The sequence below is a fragment of the Eschrichtius robustus genome, chromosome 12 (genome assembly GCF_028021215.1).
Source record: "Eschrichtius robustus isolate mEscRob2 chromosome 12, mEscRob2.pri, whole genome shotgun sequence".
In the NCBI taxonomy this organism is placed as follows: domain Eukaryota; kingdom Metazoa; phylum Chordata; class Mammalia; order Artiodactyla; family Eschrichtiidae; genus Eschrichtius; species Eschrichtius robustus.
Genome location: NC_090835.1, coordinates 41,775,962 through 41,792,240, shown reverse-complemented (window position 1 = coordinate 41,792,240; position 16,279 = coordinate 41,775,962). Strand labels below are relative to the sequence as shown.

Sequence of the window (16,279 nt, the reverse complement as noted above, 5' to 3'; positions counted from 1 at the left end):
TGCTTTGTCACTTGGAACAAAAACAGTAGAAATAGTTTGCACAATTTTTATTATGAAGACATGACCAGAACATGTAGGAACATATAACTGTGCTTCTTCTATGGTTATTAGTCCAGATCATTGTTTTTAACCAAAACTGAAGATGTAAAATCCTAGAACTCACTGATCTATTTTAGTAGGTCACAGGAAGCAAACTATAGAAACCACAATCAACCAAAAGCATCGTTGTTGAAAAATCAGCAAGAGTTTATCTTCTAAAGGTGTCAACTGAACAAATCCAACTGACGATGTCAAGGGGGCATCCTCAAAGTTCCCTCAGGTTGTTGATAAACCTTTCCTATCTCCTTGCCCCAGCAGCATTCTCTCCAGCCATGCTTTTCCCCATGTTTTCATTTGGTTGAGTAATGCCATCCATGGAGGGGCAGAGAGGTTCTTGGAACACATCTAACTTTCAGCTTCAATGGTCTAACCCCCAACTCAGCTGCTGACCTTCAGAGTATGAATAAACAAGAATCTTAAACTTCTCATGCCCAGTGTTGGTCTGGTTCTTCCCTCTTCGTTCAGGGAGCATGAAATTTTTTTTTTTTTTAAATAAATGTATTTATTTATTTATTTATTTTTGGTTGCATTGGGTCTTCGTTGCTGCACATGCGCTTTCTCTAGTTGCAGCGAGCGGGGGCTACTCTTCATTGCAGAGCACAGGCGCTAGGCACGTGGGCTCCGTAGTTATGGCTTGCGGGCTCTAGAGCACAGGCTCAGTCGCTGTGGTGCACAGGCTTAGTTGCCCCATGGCATGTGGGATCTTCCCGGACCAGGGATAGAACCCGTGTCCCCTGCATTGGCAGGCGGACTCTTAACCACTGTGCCACCAGGGAAGTCCCGAACTATTTTTATTTCATTGGTTTACAGAAGAATTGAGCACCTCTTCATCGTTGGCCCAGGTCACCTTGAGATGACCACGGCCATGCCTTCTATGTGACCCTGCTTAGTCAGCAGTCACACTAGAGACAGGAGACTGGTGGTGTATTTTCCCCGAAGTCTGCTCAAAGGTCATACTTCTTTGCCAGACTGAGAATTTCAGAAACCATGAACCCAGTGCCAACAAGTAGATGTGGGGTTCTCAAGCTCAAGGAAAAGTATCTTTCCTAATTCTTTCCACGTGCATAAAGAATTCTAAGGTGTACTTACTTCAGTTTCCAGTTTTATGACTGTCTACGTGGACCATGTGAAAACAAAGTGACAAGAAAAAAAATGTTTGACTCAATAGCTGTGTGGGTATTTGCCATTCTCCCCAGATTCACTGAGCCCTGGGAAGCTGACTTCTATGGGTTCCATCACCTAGACTCCCTGCTGCTCTCTCTTCTAGTTGGGTTCCATCACCAGGAAGCACCGGCAGGAGATCAGAGTGGGAGCAGGAAGTTAGGGTACTTTCTCATCCTGCTCTCCTGCCTGGCTTAACTTCTAGTAGTGCCTGTCTCCTTCAATCTTCAGCTATCAACAGGGCTCAGGTGATACTGTTTTTTCTTTTGACTCTTAACAGCTCCCACTTTTGCTAGCATCTCTGGGCACCTCAACACCTCTGTTGGTCCTTTTAACCCCGCCAACCCCTCTGTACACATTCTCATCCTTATCGAGTCTTCGAAATCTCAGCTGAGTGTGTCTTCTGTTCCCTGCCCTAGAGATAAGACAAAGATTTGAATCCTGGCTCTACCACTAACTACCTCTACGAATTTCTCTGTTTATAAAATTACAGAGCTGGAATCAATGATGTCTTGTACGCAGACAGAAATGTAGAGTAGTCCTAATCAGCAACAGCAAAATTCCTGGGTCTTGACCTTCCCCATCCCAGACTGACTCAAAGGAACTAGCAGCGAGATGCTGGAATCAGGAGATTCCCTAAGTGGAAGTGGACCCAGTAACGCTGGGGTGAGTATCACCCATTTTGTTACTGAAACCTCAGAAAGACCCCTGGTCCCTGCCCAGAGACCGCATTAGGAGATAATTGGGGAACTTTCCCTGTTCCTGTTCAAGCAAGGAATTGCTTCTAAGGAACAACCTGAGGCCCTTTTGCTTAGCACGAAAAACAGGTCTTATGCAGGATACATGGTCACAACTTATTGAAATCTAGAAAGGACACCTGAACTTCCCTGTGTTTTATTGTTATTCACTACGATTTACTGAGAGCCTACTACACACCAGGCACTGTACTAGCTGCTTTACATTTATTTAAACCTCACAGACCCCAGAGGCCTTATTATTTGTTTCATAGCTAGGGAAATCAAAGCTTAGAAATTTGCCTAGCCTACAGCATGAGATCCTTCCTTCTATATGGCCTATCCTGGAAAATGTCCCATGTGCATTTGGGAAGAACACATATGCTATTGTTTGGTAGAGTTGTGTATATACATCTGTTAAATCTGGTTGGTTCATTGTGTTGTTCAAGTGCTCTATTTCCTTACTTCTATATGGTTGTTTTATCCATTACTGAAAGTGGGGTATTGAAGTTGCCAATGATTACTGTACAACTGTCTTTAGTTGTCAGTTTTGGTTTCATATATTTTGATGATCTGTCATTAGGTGTAAATGTTTATAATTGTTATATCTTCTTGCTGTACGGAACCTTTTATTAATATATAGTGTCCTTCTTCATTATCTCTTGCAAACTTTTTGGACGTAATGTCTATTTTGTCTGATATTAGCATAGCTACCTCTGCTCTCTTTTGGTTAAGATTTGCACGGAATATCCTTCACTGTCAATCTATTTTTGTCTTTGGATCTAAAGTCTCTTATTGACAGTGTATAGTTAGACCATATTTTTGTTTTGTCAATTCATTCTATCATTCTCTATCTTTTGATTGGAGGGTTTAATCCACTTACATTTCAAGTAGTTACTGATAAGGAAGACCAACTTCATTCTGTCATTTTGCTATTTGTTTTCTATGTGCCTTATAGCTTTTTTGTCCTTCATTTCCTGCATTACTGTCTTTGTGATTAGTTGATTTTTTTTTGTAGTGGAATGTTTATATTGTTTTTTATTTTCTTTTGTATATGTTCTATAGCTATTTTCTTTGTGGGTACAATGAGGGTCATATTTAATCTCCCAAAGTTTTAATTTAAATATATAGCTTAACTTCAATAACATACAAAAACTCTTTTATCTGGGAATGTCCTAATTTCTCCCTCACTCTTGAAGGATGGTTTTGCCGGTTATAGGAAAAACATTTATCTTATTGAGAATCCCTTGTATGTGACAATTTGCTTCTCTCCTGCTGCTTTCAAGATCCTCTCTGTGTCTTTCCCTTTTGAAAGTCTGATTATAATGTGTCCTGGTGTGGGTTTGAATTTATCTTACTTGGAGTTCATTGAGCTTCTTGGATGTTTATATTAACGTTTTTCTTCAAATTTGGGAAGTTTTCAGATATTATTTCTTTAATTATTCTCTCTGCCCCTTTCTCTCTCTCTTTTCTCCTAGGACTCCCGCAAGTCCCTTAAGCTCTGCTCATTTTTCTTCAATCTTTTCTTTCTGTTCCTCAGACTCAACAACTTCCATTGTTCTGTTTTCAAGTTTGTGATTCTTTCTCCTGCCTGTTCACATCTACCTTTGAATCCCTTTACTGAATTCTGCATTTCAGTTATTGTATTTTTCAGTTCCAGAATTTATTTTTGGCTTCTATTTTGGTTTTCTATCTCTTTACTGATATCTGCATTTTGATCATACATGGTTTTCTTGATTTTCTCTACATCTCCCTTTAAGTCTTTGAGAATCTTTAAATCTTTATCTAATAAATCTGCCATCACATCTTTTTTAGGAACAGTTTCTGTTGATTTATTTTTTCCCTTTGAAGGGACCATACTTTCCTGCTCGACATTTGGATCTAATAACATGATAATTCTGGAAATCAGATTCTCCCCCTTCTCCAGGGTTTTCTGCTTTTCTTATATAATTGTTTTTTGTTTGTTTGTTTTTGTTTTGATTGCTATAATCTCTCTCTGTGCCAAGCATCAGCCTGAAGTGTGAACTTAAGGTCTTCTCAGGAGGTCGTTTCTGAGCCTGTGCTTTTCCCTGGGTATGTGTGGTCACTTTCTAATTTTCCCTGGAAATGCACCTGCTTTTGAAGGTCCCAGTCTTTAATGTGTGGCTTCCAAAAAACGGAAAAAGAGAAAAATGAAAGGGAGAAAAATAAAGGGCATTGGCTCTTTAAATCCCCTGAAAGTCACTTCAGCCAGAGGGGTAGGGGCTTGCAACAATGGGGGGAAATGCAACAACAATGGCTGCCCTTCTCTTTGTCTGCACTTCTAACATTAGAAGTAGTCATCAGTGATCAGAGCACAGATCCCTGATATTTGGAGGACAGGGTTCAATTTGCACCCACCCTGGCTCCTGCAAGCTATGTGCAAGCTGCTCCAGGAACATGTGCACAGCTGCCTGCCAAGGTGCCTGGGGTGGGGGATGGGGTGGCTGCTGCTACTGTGCTAAGAGCTGAAATTGGCCAAAGTTTACTGCAATTGGTCATCCAAGCCTTCCCCTAAAAGTTGCAGACCCTCAATAGACTCCAGAGTTCTTGGACTTCCTGGTGGCGCAGTGGTTAAGAATCCGCCTGCCAATGTAGGGGACACAGGTTCGAGCCCACAAGCCACGGAGCAACTAAGCCCGTGTGCCACAACTACTGAGCCTGTGCTCTAGAGCCCGTGAGCCACAACTACTAGAGCCCGTGAGCCACAACTACTGGAGCCCGTGAGCCACAACTACTGAAGCCCGCACGCCTAGAGCCTGTGCTCCGCAACAAGAGAAGCCACTGCAATGAGAAGCCCACGCACTGCAAGGAAGAGTGGCCCCCATTCCCCACAACTAGAGAAAGTCCGCCCACAGCAGCAAAGACCCAACCAAAAATAAATTAATTAATTAATTAAAAAGAAAATAGACTCCAGAGTTCCAAAAGAGTTAGATCAGAGTAGAATTGTTGTCTAGGTGAGGAGAGGGATTGCTGGTACTTCCTACTCCACCATCTTCCGAGAATCTCAATGGTGTTTTCCTTTAGCAAAACTTCTTTCTGAGGAGTGGAACCTATAACAGCTAAGCACCTTCTTACTAAGGACATCTCTGACACAAGAGACCACTTAGCCTTCCCTTTTCATTAAGAAGCTGTATCTAAATAACATTTCTAACGAAGTCCCAAATCCTTGATGCCACTGAAATCAGTGCATCTGGTCACACAAAACGTAATTATATTTCCTCCACCATCACCAACAGCCCCCATTAGCATTTATCTTCTTGGGAAATGAAATTCTGATGTGCTCGTTTCATGCAAATTATTACTGGCAGAAGAGAGTGGAAGATTTCCAGATATAGAGACCCACAAGATAAAAAAGCCCAGAGCTGTTGGACCCAGGAGCAGACAGAGGGTGTGCCTAACTTACCCTCAAGGTTGCATAAGCAAGATTTCAAAATTAATTCTACTCTGGAGACTTCAACCTAGTATACAATGTTCCTGGCTGGAAAAGAAGAACTGTATCATTCTGTTTTTCAAATCTTTACCATTACTTGCCCTTGTATCTCCGCCTTCTCTTTCTGCAGGAAACTTTATTTCCTACTTCTGCACACCAAGTTTCTACCTCCAGATCTGTTTGGTTCAGTTGCTGAGAAGCCTGACACACCAGTGCCACTTGGAAGAAGCCATCTACCGGTGAGTTGGGGGTGCTTTTTCTGTCACTTTATGAACCAAAGGCTCGAAGCACCTCAGTGCTAGAGATGCAGGGACTGGGAGCACCCTGGGGGTCTCCACAGCCCAGGAACTTGGGAGATGATCAAGACAGGAGAAACGGGTGGAGGGCAGCATCTGTACCAGGAATGTCAGAGAGACCCCAGTGGCAGTGAGGAAGCGCAAAGCGGAGACCCCCCTCAGGGCTCAGGTGGTAGGACAGAGTGGGCTAAAAGAAGACAATTAAGAAAGTAGGACAATCAGGTTTCTCAACTACTGCTCCTCTCACTCTGCCCCTCCCAGCCGCCAAGGACTGTGAAGAGCTGGAGCTTTCTACCTCAGATTTTCCCCCCTCTAGTCCATATATGTGACAGTCCAGGCCCTGTACCAAAATGCACCTCTTGCCTCAATTCAGAGGCTGAAGTGAGGGATTCACTTTTCTGGGAGGCAGCTTTTAACCAATTCTGGATGCTGTGTCTTGACACTTGAAAGTGACACATTAACCAGTGCCCTTCAGCTCCCTTGCTACGTGTCGGCTGTGGTAGGAGCTAGGTGTGTGTACTGGGGTGACATGGGAATAGGTAATAAAAAGGAGAAGGTGGCTGGCACTTGAGAGGCCAGGGCAGGTGAAGAGCAAAGCATAGGAAACACACGGTGGATGTGGCTGGGGCAGTTCACCCACAATCTGAATCACCAGAGTGAGGGTCTGGGCTGTATATTTCTGACTGACAGGCTTCCTGTGTGATACTGAAAGCCAGCATTTCAGAATCACTGATCCAGTCCACACTTTCCTGTACAGATGAGGAGACTAACCTACAGAACAGCCCAGAGGGCTTGCTGCAGCTAAAAGGCTGTGTGCAACGATCTCCAATATTTTAGTCTTTATAAGATCTCCCACTGGATTACCTGGGAGTCTAGTCCACAGGGTAGCCCTTTGTTTCTCAGAAGCTTGTAGCCTGCTAGTTCGCTGTTATTCACTTTTTCAATTGATATTTATTTAGCAGCTTCTATGTGCTAGGCTGGGTTCTAGGTCACCAAGATAGCTCATTACAAAACAAATCTCTCTGCCCTCATGGAGCTTATCTTCTGGCGGAAATGTCTCTGAGTGTGTGTGTGTGTGTGTGTGTGCGTGTGTGTGTGTGTGTGTGTGTGTGTGCTTGTGTATGTATGGGCGGGGCACGCTTGTACGGGCAAGTGTGTGCATTTTAAGGCTAAAATGCCAAAGAAGTTCTGTTCAAGGCATGGAAGAATAACTAGAAAATCTGTTACTTGTTCTTCTACATTCCTCTCTGCTCTCAGAGCCTGAAGATGAAAACCCCTGAGGGCCTTTGAAATTGAATAGTCCAAGGTTCAAATTCCAGCTCGGCCATTACTTGCTTTGTGAGTTTGGGAAAAATCATTTAATCCACCCATGCTTCTATTTCTTCACTTGTAAGATGTATACTGATCTCACAAAACTGTTGCAAGGATTAAATTAATTAATGTATGCAAAGTATTTAGCATAGCACTTGGAGCTTAAGGAACACTCAATTAATTACTATGGTTTTAATTCTTTAGGTGGATACATTTTTTTCCCCAAGTTTGATCAGAGGTATTGTTTAGTTGCTGTTGATTTAAAGAATCTAGTTCAGTGCTGTGAAATTCAAAATCTGTAAAATGTATCAATCACAAGAGAAACTGAAGAATAAGGTATATACACAGATAAAAACAAAGTCACAGTCACTGCCAGGAAAAAATGAATATTCTTGAGAACCAATTCTAATGATGTTAGTGGTCACACTTATCACAAGTTTTGTGTATTTTGTCCATGAACATTTATTGGTGCCTCCTTTAGCCAGGAGCCATCATAAGAGCTGAAGACAGAAACATGACCTAGTCCTTGCTCTCAAGGAGCACACAATGTGTAGAAGATAATGTGCTTATTTAGAGGCACACACAGTGTTATGAGATAAGAATGATTTGACAGAGGAGGTGGGCTGGGCTTCACGGAGAAGGGGAATTTGAGCAGGATGTATTGCAGGATGAATAGGAGCTCACTAGCCATTTTAAGCAGAGGGGCAAGCATGTGCAAAACCACTAAAGCCTGAAGGAAATGATGAGTCTGGGGGAAATGGAAAAAAGATGGGTATGGCTGGAGCACAGGATCTGGGATTTGAGAAGTCATTAGAGATGAAGCTGAGAAGAAGTGAGCTTAGAAAAGCCATGATGAGTAGTCTGGGCATTGCCTTTGAGGCCCCGCCACATACAAATCATGGGGCTACTCCAGTTTTAAACTGAGAAGGGCATGATCCAATTTCAGCTTCAGAGAAGACAGACTGAATGGGAGCATGGCTAAGAAGAATACGGCATGAACAAATGAAAAAGCTCAGCAAAGCCATAAGTGAGAAGTATAGGAGGCAAGAGAGTGGCAGTTGAAAGAGGTGCAGAGGGGATGACTCAGAGGTGTTTATGAGGGAGAATTCATAAGACTTAGTTATAATAATACAAAGGATTTCTCTGTATCAGATGCTGCACTACATCTTTGTTTCCATAGCAACTCAGCTTAGTTATTATTTTATACATGAAGAAACTGATAGTTGAAGAAGTAATTAGCCCCGAATTACACAACTGTAGTTTGGAAGCAGGATTCAAATCTAGGTCTCTTTGGCTCCCAAGGCCTGGCTCCTAATCTTCTGAAGAAGAGGGGACCCAGGACAATGTCAAATCTTACTTCTTAAGTAATGGAGTAAATGACAATAGCCAAGATAAGGAATCCACAAGTTGAAGCAACTTTCCAGGGGTGTTCAGTTTGGGGTGGGTTGAATTTGAGGTAGCTATATGATACCCACTTTGCTCTCTGCTGTATCTCCAGTGCCTAAAATAGAGTATGGCTCCTGGCAGGTGCTCAATAAATACTGGTTAAATGAATAAATCCATGGGGAGATATGCAGTCGGCAATGGAAAATTCAACTCTGAGGTGGGACTGGAAGGCAGAGCTTTGGGAAGCATTAGCCTATAGGAAACTTAGAACCTTGAGATTAGACAACACAATTCAGGAAGAACTTTGGAGCAAGGGTAAAGAGGTAAATGGTAAAGAAGTGGGAGCCAAGGATGGTGCCTGGGACTCTTACAGTGTGGGCAGAGGGAAGAGACACCAACAAAGAAAATGAAAAAGAAGTGGTGAGTCACTTTTTCTCCTGGAAGCCAAAAGGTTTTTTTGTTTGTTTGTTTTTTAACCTTTTTTTTTTTTGGCCTTGATATTCACCGTAATATCAAGATATTTTGATCTTAGTTCCCTGACCAGGGATCGAACCCATGCCCTCAACAGTGAAAGCATGGAGTCCTAACCACTGGACAGCCAGGGAATTCCCAAGCCAAAAGTTTTAAATGGAAGAAGTCAGCAGAAGGATCAAATGCTTGATGAAAACAAAACTGAAAGCCAGCGTGTTTAAAAACTGGGTTGTCATTGCAACCCTGGCAAGAGAAGTTTTCTGATGGAGACAGAAAGTTGAGAGAGATATCAGAACACTCTGGGTGGCAGGTAACAGAAAATGCAACTCATAGTGGCTCATTATGAGCATCCCCAGAAACCCCCAGCGGAGTCCCCTTAAATACTATCATCCAGGAATGGGTCACAGGCCTTGTGCCACTGCAGAGGAGCTAGAGAAAGCAAGTGTCCAATATGGCCAGCCTTATCATGAGAGTCAGGCTCTCTGGGAAGGCCAAGGGTGTTGGGAAATGGCTGTGCGGAGATGACTGGTGTCTGCAACCAGGAATAAGGGGAAGTGATGAACTAGCACACACGCTTTCAAGGAGATGGCTGTGAAGCAAAGACAAAGCCTAGGACGTTGCTTAAGTGGAGCAGGGACCTTGGTAAGATTGGGGATTGCAGCCGTTGTGTTGTGTGTCATCATCTAGTCCTCTTGTTTACAGGACAAAGGAAGATGGATGGCAATGATACGTTTCCCCAGTTCAGCCACGATGTGCTTTCCACATCTCATTCTCTGTTTACGATGAATATCAAGGGCAACGATGAAGAACCCACCACCAGTTATGACTATGATTACAGTGAGCCCTGCCAAAAGACCAATGTGGGACAAATTGAAGCCCGGCTTCTGCCCCCGCTCTACTCGCTGGTGTTCATCTTTGGTTTTGTGGGCAACTTGCTGGTCGTCCTCATCCTGATCAACTGCAAAAAGCTGAAAAGCATGACTGACATCTACCTGCTCAACTTGGCCATCTCTGACCTGCTGTTCCTCCTCACCATCCCATTCTGGGCTCACTATGCTGCAGACCAGTGGGTCTTTGGGAACGTGATGTGTAAATTTTTCACAGGGCTGTATCACATTGGTTATTTTGGTGGAATCTTCTTCATCATCCTCTTGACAATCGATAGGTACCTGGCTATTGTCCATGCTGTGTTTGCTTTAAAAGCCAGGACGGTCACCTTTGGGGTGGTGACAAGTGGGGTCACCTGGGTGGTGGCTGTGTTTGCCTCTCTCCCAGGAATCATCTTTATCAAATCCCAAGAAGAACATTCTGGTTATGCCTGCGCCCCTTATTTTCCACTAGGATGGAAGAATTTCCATACAATAATGAGAAGCATCTTGGGCCTGGTGCTGCCACTGCTTGTCATGATCGTCTGCTACTCGGGAATCCTAAAAACCCTGCTTCGGTGTCGCAACGAGAAGAAGAAGCACAAGGCCGTGAGGCTCATCTTCGTGATCATGATTGTCTACTTTCTCTTCTGGGCTCCCTACAACATCGTCCTTCTCCTAAGCACCTTCCAGGTATTCTTTGGCCTGAGTAACTGTAAGAACAGCAGTCAGCTGGACCAAGCAATGCAGGTGACCGAGACCCTGGGGCTGACGCACTGCTGCATCAACCCCATCATCTACGCCTTCGTCGGGGAGAAGTTCAGAAGGTATCTCTCTGTGTTTTTCCGAAAGCACATTGCCAAACACCTCTGCAAACAATGCCCAGTTTTCTACGGGGAGACAGGAGATCGAGTGAGTTCAACATACACCCCTTCCACTGGGGAGCAGGAAGTCTCGGCTGTTTTGTAGAGGAGTAGCAGTTCGCTTGTTATTTTCAAAGGGAGATAGCAAGCTATATATGATGATAAGCCGCCAGGGTTTGTTGAAGAATAGAGGACTCTAAGTCTCTAAAACAAGTGCCCAGGAACCTCAGGGTTGTGTGAACCAAGACAGTCTTGTGTCATTCCTTGTAGAGCCAACATGTGCTCAGGGAATATTCCAGAACAACTGTGGGCAGAGACCTGGACTCTCCAACGAGCTCATCGCAGTTCCTGGAAAATGTCACTTTGCCTTGTGCTTTTGCTCTTTCCCCCCTCGTCACCACTTTGCTCACTCTCTGATTCTATCAATCTCTTTAATCAGCTGGAGGTGGGGAAGAGAACGAGACAGGCACAGGTGAATGGAACAAGGGGGAGTGGGGTCAGGACCAAGGAGGAGGAGGAGGAAGTGTCAACAAGGCTGAGCCTGGACGAGGATGCAGGTAAGGGCTTCGCTCTCCCTTAGTGCCATCTCCTACTGTATTTAACTTTGGAGGCTTCCCCAGCTCATGGAGAGCTTAGGAACTGTAAGAACTTTCTGGAAGCTTTGGTTGGGTCCATGATCCCCCTTCTGCTAAGTGCATGACACATTTCTGCTTTATTATGCTTTAGCTATGACAACCACGCACCCTACATTTTAAATCTATTCAGTATCTTGCCCCATTGTTCATATGCTTCTTAGGCCTCATTCCCCTATACAAAAATTTACTAAAGGACTTCCCTGGTGGCGCAGTGGTTAAGAATCCGCCTGCCAATGCAGGGGACACGGGTTCAAGCCCTGGTCTGGGAAGATCCCACATGCCGCGGAGCAACTAAGCCTGTGCGCCACAACTACTGAGCCTGCGCTCTAGAGCCCGCGAGCCACAACTACTGAAGCCCGCGTGCCTAGAGCCTGTGCTCTGCAACAAGAGAAGCCACCGCGATGTGAAGCCCACACACTGCAACGAAGAGCAGCCCCCGCTCGCCGCAACTAGAGAAACCCTGTGTGCAGCAACAAAGACCCAACGCAGCAATAATAAAATATAAAATGAATAAATAAATCTTTTTAAAAAATTTACTAAAGTGTTTGTTTATAAAAATATGCATAATCTTTAATGAGATGAAAAAATAAAAGCCCTCACTTGAAAACGGGAGGGTTGGAGGTCGTGATTATGAGAAAGGGGTAGGCACTAGTGAGTTCCTCCATCAGGAGTGGAGGGGCAAGCTCGCAGCAGGATGTGCAGGAATGTTTCCAGAATCAGCTAAGAGCAGAAGCCAGGAAGGATGCGTCAGAACCTTAATAGGCCTCGTGTCTCTGGATCTGATGGTGTCTGTTTCCTTGTGGCTCTTCCTGCTTTCCTGCTGCCGCTGCCCACCTGTCCCCCTGCAGCCTTTATCACATAAACCCTGCCTGGAGGATTACTCTACTCCAAAAGCCGGTTTGTAGAGGTCCAGGAGAGTAGCTTTGGGGAGAATGTGAAGGAAACTGTGCAACAAGAACCCCCTGTTGGGCCCGGGAGAGGGAAGACAATCGGTGAGGATACTGGGGTGTGCGCTCAGAGCAGAGACGGGGCCTGTCTTGGAAATCAAACACCGGCCTGTAACCTCAGGGTCTATTACCAGGCAGGGCAGGCCTAGATGAGGAAGACGCTAGATAGGGTGGAAAAAAATGTCTTCCAAATTACCTTCCAGCACCTCATTTTTGCATACAGGCGAAGAGTTCAGATATACACACATTTTTTTTAATGTAAAGTAAAAATTAAATAAAAGCTGAAAACTTCAACTTGCAATTGTGGTAAAGTATCATTTTAAGAGTTACTATTATGCCATGCCTAAAAATACTGTATTAGTCATAGAGACAATTCTGGTGTTGGTGGAGCACGTGGTATGTTTGGGAGACCACCGGTTCATAAATAAATGTTGATTAGGGAGCTGGAGGTCTCTGATCTGTGGATTTACTAGCTTACGGTGATGTAGCATCTAAATAATCTCAGTCGGATCACAGTACACACTCCACAACTGTCATCTCAACTGTGTCTTTATTCTCTCTGACTTGCTACCAAAAATCTTTTTTGCCTCATTAGGAAGTCTAGGAAGTCGTGGATTTAATCCTATTTGAATGCTTCATGCTTTGCCGGTGTCCTTATTGATGCTCAAACGGTCCCCTCCTTGGCCGGTGGGAACTTCTAATTCAAGCTGACTCCTAATCAAAGCTTTTAAATCCTATTTGTAAAGGAGAGGAATTGGAGAAGCTCACTTAAATAAGCAAAGATTTTCATCTTGGCCGAGCTGAGTTAAGAATACAAATATATGTTAGTGCATTTCCTATCTGATGCAGGCAAGAAACACAAGGCTCCTGGAACCTGGTAACTGGGGAGCTGGAAGTTACTAAGGTTTTACTTTCTTGCCTCATGGCTAAAGAAGGTTTCAGAAAGATGTGTGTGTGTTGCCAGGGGCGGGGAGGGGGGTTGCTTCACCTGCAGATATTTATATTATCCTAATGAATGCATTAAATTTTGTTTTGATGATGATGAAACATAAATATTGTTTTTAAAAACTATGACTTGGAAAATGAATCAATACTCTAACTATATTGTTTTAAAAGAAAAACTGTCTGATTGCCAACTACCCTGTCCTTCTTCTCCCAAAACTGTGACAACCACCATTCTATTCTTTCCATCTATGAGTTTGATGATTTTAGATTCCTCATATAAGTGGAATTATGCAGTTCTTATCTTTCTGTGGTTGACTTATTTCACTTAGCATCCTGTCCTCCAGGTACATCCATGTTGTTGCATATTGCAGGATTTCCCTCTTTTTTAAGGCGAAATAAGATTCCTTAGATGTACTGACCACATTTTCTTTATCCATTTATCAACATGCATAGAATTTCAGTTATACAGGATGAATAAGTTCTAAATATCTGTTTTACAACAATGTGCCTACAATACTGTATTGTACACTTAAAGATCTGTTAAAAGGGTAAATCTCATACTGTATTCCTACCACAATAAAAAAGTATTTAAACTGCCTGCTTTGTTATGCTGTGGTGCGACAGTCTTATGGTTCACAGCTTTTCACTCCCTTCCCCCCCGTCATTACACATGCCAGTCCTTGCCGTGTGACTTGCAGCGTGGCCTACAGGAGGGACCCCCCCACCCACCCACCAAGCCACAGCCGGCTCAGCCAATAGAAAGTGAGCAGAACTGACAGTGTCGAGTGACTGGGTGGAGCCTCTGGCTCTCCCTGCTCAGCCACAGGAAGGCCCGTCCCAGAACACAAGTTCAGCCCAGGTGCCTGGTGAGTGAGCCGGAAGACACAGAGAGCAGAGCCAGGGCCCCGGCCACACAGTGGCGCCAGAGCCAGGGCCCCGGCCATCCCTGTGGCCCCATGTCACAGCAGTAAGAGGTCCATGTTCGCTGTGGTACGCCCCTGACTCGTGGGGGTTGCCTGCTAAGAAGCAGAAAAGGTAACAGATGCGTACGGCAGCTGGTGCCCTCAGAAGTAAAATTTGGAAAAGTGTCTATTTGTTTTTCTATCATGGAATTCAATGTGACAAGCACACCTGAGGCTCTACCGTGTGCCAGACTGACGCAGGTTCATAACGACGGATATGTTATTCCCATGCCCTTAGACCTCCTAGTCCAGGGATGGCTGATGGGGAGGCGCGGGGGAGAACAGAGTATTAATAATCACAATGCACTGTGCAAAGCACAGAAACAGAGGTGCACGTGAAGTTTGTTGAGAGCCCCGAGGAGAAGGTGACTAACCCGTTGACAGTCCTGCATCACAGTTATAATAGCTACAGTAGGATCTTACTGCCACCAAAGAATCTGCCACTTGAAAGTTGCCAACCATCTCCATATCTAGCAGTGGAAGAAACCTTATTCTAGGGAGAATGTTCGAAGTGGGCTGAGTTAAGCAGATGTCAGGAAAGATGATCATTCCAGGGGATGGGTATCTTAAGACTTTTGGTGGAGCTGGGGCTTGACACAGTCCACCCCATGCCATCCTCTTCGATCTGTGGCAACTGGGGCAGTTTGAGCACTTTTTCAGAGAGGCCCTGCAGCCTCCTGGGAGTAAGCCATCAAGACCCTATCTTTCCACTTTCGCTTTTTCTCATTATTAAAACTTCCCTGGGAATTCCCTGGTGGCACAGTGGTTAAGACTCCGCGCTCCCAATGCAGGGGGCCTGGGTTCAATCCCTGGTCCAGGGACTAGATCTCACATGCATGCCACAACTAAGAGTTTGCATGCCCAACTAAGGAGCCTGCGAGCCGCAACTAAGGAGCCCTCGAGCTGCAACTAAGGAGCCCGCCTGCTGCAACTAAGACCTGATGCAACCAAATAAATATTAAAAAAAAAAAAAAAGTTTAAAATTTCCCTGACAAACTGAAATGGCCTCAGGTGAGATTAGCCAGCAGCAAAGGCCACCGAGGGCTGCCAAGAGGAAACGCAACACGAGCGAAGAGGTGTCTGGGCTGGTGAGCTGACCTCTACAAGGCAGCCCATGAATTCAGGGGAAGGCTGGCCCTGGGTGTGGTGAGTGACTGAGATTGGAAATTTCTCCAGACGCCACCTGTCTAGCGCCATGTTTATAACTTGACATCCTTGGGATATCCTTGCTGCCTCATGGCCACACCATCTCCACCATCACCTGTCTCCAACCTCCTCTTCCCTGCTCAGCTGGTTTGCTGCCCAGTGGATGCCCCACCCAGGAATGAGGCACTGGCCTCCCCTTCCTGCAAGCCCCCATTCCTCACATGGTTCTTTCAGAGGCCCCTCCTTTGGCTTTGGGGAGAGGAACCCCACCCTCCTTCCCATCAACCCCACCCACTTCTATAACCCTTTCCTGCCCAAACTTGTCTCCTTACACAGGATGGGGTGAGAAGGGATGTCATGGTGACTAGGGGCACAGGGCTGATTCTGTCACTCTTAGTAAGCCCTGGGGGAGGTGTGTGATCCTAGGTGTCAGTGGTTTTTTTGTAGAACTGCCGGGTACTTAACACCTCTTCGCCCTCAGCCTCAGGCCATAGTTGCCAGCTCTGGGACAACAGGAAAAGTCCCACATATCCTGTTATGTAGAGAGCTGAACACATAGCTGCAGGTGTGACCTGACCCACTGAAGACCACAGCGGGTCTAGTATACACCTTAATCAGCATCTTAGACTTCTGTTACTGCACATAAGGTTACATCAGCGCCATGTCTGGGCAGTGATCTGAAAGAAATACCCAAAATGCATAGAGCAGACTTCCCGGCAGAGTTAAGGGGTTTCCACCAGGTCTGGACATATCTAATAAAGCGATGAGGTGGACAGCCTGTGTCTACTTGGTTTGATGATGTGCACAGGGTGAGGGGGAGGTGGTGCATGGGCTGGGAAAAGGGGTCATACTGGGGAGGGTCTAGTGAACAGACACAGTGGGAGTGGAGAGAACAGCATGGTGGCCTCCCAGCCCCGCTCACCACGAAGGGTGTCTGGGGTAGAAGGTGAAGGGGCGCTGGGAGTCATGGGACCCCAGCATCACTGCTGAGGCACATGAGTGCAAA

The 16,279-nt window shown here is 45.1% G+C and overlaps 1 protein-coding gene across 1 annotated transcript; it reads left to right on the top strand.

Annotated features, from left to right (window-relative positions):
- The first annotated feature begins 5,602 nt into the window (after positions 1 to 5,602).
- On the top strand, positions 5,603 to 11,585 carry CCR2 (C-C motif chemokine receptor 2). Its single transcript, XM_068557674.1, has 2 exons — positions 5,603 to 5,684; positions 9,612 to 11,585. Exon 2 carries the CDS (start codon positions 9,623 to 9,625, stop codon positions 10,742 to 10,744), a length of 1,122 nt encoding a protein of 373 aa, XP_068413775.1. The 5' UTR covers positions 5,603 to 5,684; positions 9,612 to 9,622; the 3' UTR covers positions 10,745 to 11,585.
- The last annotated feature ends 4,694 nt before the right edge of the window (positions 11,586 to 16,279 follow it).